General features: G+C 34.3%; 1 protein-coding gene across 4 annotated transcripts in view; it reads left to right on the top strand.

Annotated features, from left to right (window-relative positions):
• LOC137634152 (protein Star-like) overlaps nt 1-7,500 on the top strand; it is a 139,550-nt gene that overhangs the window by 74,613 nt on the left and 57,437 nt on the right. For 2 of the 4 annotated variants that reach the window (XM_068366400.1, XM_068366399.1), the window contains exon 3: nt 3,948-4,025. The exons of the other annotated variants lie outside the window; for them this stretch is intronic. In XM_068366400.1, coding sequence (XP_068222501.1) covers nt 3,948-4,025 — 78 coding nt within the window. The remainder of the gene's footprint in view (nt 1-3,947; nt 4,026-7,500) is intronic. 4 annotated transcript variants of the gene reach the window in all.

Genomic DNA, 7,500 nt, shown 5'->3' with positions numbered 1-7,500 from the left:
AGTTACTCATACCATGAGCCGTGGCGTTCGATGAATCAATTCATTATTGATGGCAAGTAGGTATTAGCCGGCTTCCTTGTGATGACATGTCATTCATTTTCAATTTAGCAGTGCTTTCATGACAAATTGCCGAGTAATATTAGTTTCCGAGTGATATGAAGGAACAGCTAAGAGCATTAAAAGTAACGAACTCTTATATGAGGTTAGGAAGTTTTCTTGTTGAAGTTCAGTGAGAATGAGACGAAGTATTTTTTTCAGTGGAGCATTTTTTCCAGTATATATTATTCAAAACGTGAAAATGCTCATATAGAATAAGCTAATCACTCATTAACCTGTAAGGCAAGAATTCACAGGACTATCTGATAGTATGTCGAAATATTGTACTTGAATATTTAGGAGAGGTTTCCCTAACCGTCTAAAAGATAAAGAAATGGTGGGGAATTGGAGATGATCTTTCGCGTCCTAAATTCAGGTTTCCCTTGCTGTGGTTTAGGTTGCCAGGTTTTCCAAATGAAAACAGGCCAACATCTGATCAGCTGCAGCTTTAAAAGTCTAACCTAATAGTAGAAAAAGACCGAAAATATAGCATTTAAGGCTAACCAATTTCAAAAAGGCCAAATTTACGTATCTAGCACGAAAAAAAGACCAAATTTTGGAGGTTTTTTTTTTACCCGAAAAAGGCCAACCTGGCAACCCTGCCAAGTTCTTTTCCTATAATAGTTCATTGACTGATCTATTGTATCCAAGGCCAATATGATTGTATCTAAAGAAGTCCGTCACGGGAACGTTTAGATCATTGCCTATGTATTTCTCCTTTTTGTATTAAGAACCCTTCGAGTGACTTTTATAACACTGGATTCGTGCTTATTATAGGCAAGAGACTGAGAAAGCCATGTGGGTGTTTTGTTAGGTCCAGTTTGCTATTTCGGTTTCTACAGTACTTTGTTTTATATAAACTCTGGAATTAAGTCTGCTAATACGCTTCTCAAAGTTGGCTGTTGTCTTGTCGATGATGTTGGAACTCTTGGTTATTATATAAGTTTTATACTAATAAAATCTAATCAAAAACACTTCCAACTTTAGTCATTATAAGTTAAAGAAGAAAAAAAAAGAGAACGTTTCGCTAGCAAGGCGAACGATGTAATTATATGTGTATTCAGAAAAACGTAATAATTTTGTAGAATCTACTAGGAGAGAGAGAGAGAGAGAGAGAGAGAGAGAGAGAGAGAGAGAGAGAGAGAGAGAGAGAGAGAGAGAGAGAGAGAGAGAGAGAGAGATTGTATCGTAGTGAGACAGGAAATGCCAGATAGATCCCTTGACATTTACCATTTCCAGATCGTCTCTTCAATATAACATGACAAAGATAATTAATTTTTGTGTATTTGTCCATAATGTGTTCTTGCATTTTGTGAACACTACTTTACATATACACTTTATACATGTGGCTTATCATATTTTTATGGATTCACATCGGAATCTTTAGAGCTATTAGCGGTGAGCGGTATATATTTTCGTGGCTCTTAATCATGCCTGCATGAACCATTGTTCTTTTCTGTCATTTAAGCCTAATATATTGTGTTAATCATTATATATCATTCATGATATAATTTTGAGTTGCATAGCTTATTTAAAAGAATGAACTAGACATGATAATTTTCTCAAGATTTATTGTAAGCGAATTACATTCTTGCAATTTTGCAATCACATTCATGATTGATCGTGTAAGATATTGCAGTACTCCAAGTTTGAAGGAGATTTTCACCATTCGATAAGTAAGAGAAGCAGTAGCTATAAACCTAGATAGTTAATTCTTCTTTTCCACTACTGTAGTGTTTCATCCTGTGCGATAAACCTTGGCCATCTAAGAGACTGCTTAGATAAACGGCATTTACCATTCTGTCCCCGTGCATCTGTCGCCTGTTTGTTTTTTTTCTAAGGTACTTGCTTATCCTCCAAGTTCCTGGCCATTAATTTCTTATGCAATACATGAATATGCTTCTGTGCAGGAATGTAAGAGTAATATTACATTGTTGAATGAAGATTTTTCTGTTTTGATGATAATATTTATTCTTATTGATACTTTTAAGGAATCGCATCGTATTTGTTTATCCTTCCCTGTTTTGCCTTCGCTGTATTTTTTTGGTAATCACACATTAGAATAAATTGGTGAGAATCGACCTCGCTTAAAACATCGGTATTTTGAGCATAAAACCGTCTTGATTCTAGTAGGTAACCAGGCATTACATTACTACTGTTTTGCGTAAAGTCAACATCATGAAAGCGGAAATGTCTTACTCCAGAGACACAAAACCTTTTAATTTCCAAAATACAACACAGTATCACCATAATCCCCATCACTGCGAGATCATCGTTTTTGTGCCGAGTAATTTAGCGTGATAAAAACCCCGTCTGTCAAGGATAAGTATTTTGCATACTTCTCCACGACCGAAAGCAGTTTTCTGTAGTCACTATATTAGGAAATCGATAGGTAGAAACGAGATTTCAAGCAAGACAACTAGAACGAAAAATTTTGGTAATGTAAATTTTTTTTTTTTTTTTTTAAGAAAGCCATTTCGTCAACTTTTGACGTAACAGAAATGATAATCCCAAATTTCAGGGAGAGATTTACCACCTTCAAGACCTGAAGCCAGTTAAGTTATGACATCGGAACTATGTGGAACCGAAATTAGTGCGGTACCATTTGAGAAAGATTCCCTTACCAAACACTAGTTTGTGATATGTGTATCCTTTAGACCCCCAAGTAACTTGATTATGGTACAACATTATTGCACCATAATATGAGAATCTCCCCATTGGTGTCTTATTACAGTACCGGAATACCTGACATATATACTTAGGAACTTCTGTCTTTGTAGTAGATTTACCACAATAAAGATTCAGAGCCAAAGTCATTTTGGTTCATTATTATTTGTGATAAGTAAAAATTTGGAAGGATAAAATTTATTTATGAAAAATATTATAATGGAGAAAAGAAACAAATGAACAAATTTAACCAGCGATAGAACATCTACATTCATAAACAACATTGCAAGTCAGAAATTCTTGTGCGATGGTACATTAGTTTGAAGTAGCATTCAAAGATTAAAGAATTCACAAACAAGGGCAATCAGTATCAGGTTACAGGGACATCCCTGTCAGTACTTGAATTAAACAAAGCAATACGAAGATTTCTTTGTGAGCGGCGACTCATTCTATGACGGATCAGACCATTCAAGAACTTATGGAAAGTTTTATCTGTTATCTGATTACCACTATGACTCCGAACCCATTCATTATCGGCTTCAATGAACCATCAGGATCTATGTGTATGGCCTCTTCATCTTTGGTTGAGAAGTTTGATAATCTGCACTAATTAGATACACGTACTCACTTGGTTCCCTTGATTACTGTCGTTATTTTATTCAAGTGGAAACCAGCGAGTGTCCTTGATGATATAATGCAAGCCCCTTTGAAAGTAGGAAGTCATGCCTATTATTATTTTGGCGATGATTGTCTTGCTCCTCAATAACTGCGAAGGTTTTCTTAAAGTAAAAAGGGATAACGAATTTGCACAAACGCATAAATTATTATACGTGTGCTTCATGTACTAGCGATAGTTGCATTCACTTTTATCCTACTTTTGGTCTTTTCCCTCCAAGCTGTTCAACTTCTCTCAGCTTCACTGGCTCCAAACTCACTTCTCGTTTAGAAAAAAAAAAAAAAAAAAACTTTGGGTAATCAGTTGGAGGCCTTGGCCAAACTTCCTTAAGATAAGGATCATGTATAAGGGTTAATTCTGTTGACGGTGTTAAGATATATAGAAATTGTACATATTTTGCTTGTGTATGTATACAAGCACGCATATATGTTAACTGAATACTTATAGATTTGTTTTCTGGCTTTAATAAGATGAAAAAAAAATATTCAAACATGACATCTCATTCTAGACCAGAGTTCTCGAAAGACTCCTCGTTTATTGGCCGTTACTCGAAGTGTAGAATCGCCGCCAAACTTTGCTCCTTCAGGTAAGGTTCTCGCAATCGGGTAAGGAAGGTCGCTGCAACGTGTGAACTACAGTCTAGTGTGGGTCTGGATGTCATGGATAGAGGGAAGGCTTCTTTTACCCTCAAACATTTTGATTTTAACTAGCACTGTGCAAACACCTTTGCGTGGGCTTCCATTGCACTTTTGTGTAAGCATGCACACTGTTATTTTGGACATACTCTTTTTTCTTTAGTGTATCTTCGTAGGGTTATTGAAGCTGGCCTTAAGATAAAAATTAATTTGTTATAAAAAAGCATGTTTTTTCCGGCTGTGGTGGTCTTCTGTAAGGCCAAACCTGCCGACATTTCATTCACGCATTTTGTTTTTGAAAAAAACGTAGGTCAGTAAAAGCTAAATGGTGCGATTCTAGTAAGGAAAATGCAGGATTAAATAGTGTGAATATGGTAGTAACACCGATGAGGCCTCGAAATGGCATTGCGTTATAAATTAAAGCTGGAGGAACGCGGCAGAGCATATTAAAGGCCTTTCTCGAATACAGCCGAGGTCTTAGATGCTCGTTAATGACTGACGTTGTAATTTGTTAATACCGGTTCCAGTCCACGTCTTTATTGTGATCAGGGTCTATAGAATACAAGGTCTACCCAGCAGACAGTGGACGTGAAATTTGTTTTTGCTGATGCTCTACATCTTGTTAAACTTATTCGGAATAATGATTTAGGTATGGTTTTACAATAGATGAAAATACGTACATAAATAGTGGTCCTGTGAGAGAACTTTTAGAAAGAAGTGTCAGACTCGGATTTTTATGAAGGAATTGGGGACAAGAACTTTTCAGGAGATAAGGAATCCTTAGACTTAGAAATTGCTACAGAAGAAGAGGGACTGGAATATTTCGGGGGTTACATTACAAAGAAGTTTCCACAATACCCGAACTTAGGGTCGAAAGTGCCTGAGGACGATGCCTCTTGGATTGGAATAGTTAGCAGAGAAAGAGTATCTCATGAAACCAAGCAAAGAATCTATTACAGAACTAAAAATCATGGAAAAAGTGTTTAAATGTCACCACGGCGAGAAAACCCTGAAACCCGGTAAGGGTGCAATAAACTCCCTATCTTCATTTATAAAGGAACTTATAGCATTGCCTGAGGAAGTTGTGATTTATTTTGTTCGGTGTCGAACATTTTTCAGGATTATGGTATTAAATAGAACAATAATTTCTCAGGGGAAGGTTGAAAAAAAAAATTAAAGAAAATAGTTTCCTAGTTAATTTGCTTTTATGTAATCCGATAGTCAAAAGCATATGAACTATTACCATGATCTATATGATTTGTATATATTCATATATATATTTCAATAATAAATAATCGAAAGAATATTTTCAAATCTATCATTAAACATGCCTTGTATTCTGATTTACCCCCAATTTAACGCTGATATCAGAGAATTCTAATGTACATTAAGTACCCAAAAAGGCCCGACCCTGTACAGTAATCGGATACGTGATGACGTCACGAATTTCTAGCGACATTTGGAAACTTGGGTTTTAATCCTACGTAAGCTGCGCTTGGGTAGACCTTGTGTTATATAGACCTTGATTGGGACCATCTGTTCATTTCTGTCGTCAAATAATGATTTACAAGGATTTCTGACTGTTACAGCATGATGCAAACATGAAGAATACCAGCGATTAAAAAATATTTGCGTTCATGTTGAGTAAAGAAGTAACGACATTGATTTTGAATGTATTATTTATAAAAGTAATTTGTGATAATTTAATTTATGCTCATCCGTATTGCACAGAATTCAGAGCTATAAAGGTTTCAAGAATAATCACAGCTGCCTTATTTATCCTGAGCATACCAAGGAAGAGTTGATATTATGGAAGGGATGCTTGACAAATTTTATGTAAAAGAGGAGCTATACCTGGAACTAAAGCACATTATTACTCATTTGGGAAACATTTCAGAAGTGTGTCTTGGGAAACATTTTTTTTCGGTTTATTTGTCTAGTACAATCCAGTTATTAAGCCTAAAAGGCTAACGGAGTAGTCAGGTTGAGGATTCTCATAGAGAGTAGAATTTAAATGTTTCAGTAGTGATGGTCTGAACTGTTCGTGCGTGTAAATATATATACTATATATATATATATATATATATATATATATATATATATATATATATATATATATATATAGATCGATATATCATCAGCTGTTGCTATTCCACTGCAGGACAAAGGCTTCAAACATATCCTTCCACTCCCATCTGTTTACGGTCTTTCTATGGCAGTCTGTACCCGCAAATTTTCTTAGCTTGTCAATACCTCGTTTTCTCTTCCTTCCCCTGCTTTGTTTAAAATATCTAGGTACCCTATTCTGTTATTCTTAATGTTCATCTATTATCTGTCATTCGTATCACATGTCCTACTCACGTCCATTTCGTTTTCTTACATGTTAGAATATCCTCTACTTTAGTTTGCTTTTGTATCCATGTTGCTTTTTTGTCTCTTAGGCTTATTCACATCATTATATATATATATATATATATATATATATATATATATATATATATATATATGTATAAATGTATATATAAAAATACATATATACATACTGTATATATACAGTATATATATATATATATATATATATATATGTATAAATGTATATATATAAATACATATATACATACTGTATATATACAGTATATATATATATATATATATATATATATATATATATATACATATATATATATATAATAGTGATATACGGAATAACTTTGCCAATAAAAATAATGAAATACCTGAGCCGGTACACAAAGTAACATTAGGAGAAGTAAAAGGCATGGAAAGAGGGAAAGCAGCAAGAGATTACCTAACAATTGATTTAATAATAAATGGAGAATTCATTATAGTAAAGCGCACTAAACTTTACACAAAATGTTTGCAAGAATGTTCTATACCTACAGCTTGGAAAAATTATCATATTAATTCACAAAAACAGACACAAAAGACTTTAAAAATTACCGATTAATAATTTTAATCTCAGTTATATATTAAATATTTACAAAGCTCATATTAGGACAAATGGAAAGACAACTAGACTTTAATCAATCAAGGGAACAGGCAGGTGTTAAAATCGGGCATTCAACAACTGGCCACATCCACGTAATTAACTACTTCATGGAAAAATCAGCAGATTATGACAAACCACTATGTATGGCATTTATAGAATATGAGAAAGCTTTTGACTGTCAAAACTTCAGCAGTAGTGAAAGCCCTTCAAAGACAAGGAATACATGAATCTTATGTTAGATCACTAAATCTGTACCGGTAGTTCACCAATCTCAAAACTACATAAAGATAATGTGAAAATTACATATGAGAAAGGAGTTAGACAAGGAAACCTCACCTCTCTTAATTTATTCAGAGCTTGCCTAGAGGTTTTTAAGGATTTAAATTGGGCAAATGTAGGAATTAACATTAATTGGGAAT

The sequence above is a fragment of the Palaemon carinicauda genome, chromosome 44 (assembly GCF_036898095.1).
Source record: "Palaemon carinicauda isolate YSFRI2023 chromosome 44, ASM3689809v2, whole genome shotgun sequence".
Taxonomy (NCBI): domain Eukaryota; kingdom Metazoa; phylum Arthropoda; class Malacostraca; order Decapoda; family Palaemonidae; genus Palaemon; species Palaemon carinicauda.
The sequence above is the reverse complement of the archived record's forward strand: the minus strand, read 5'-3'. Positions and strand labels throughout refer to the sequence as shown.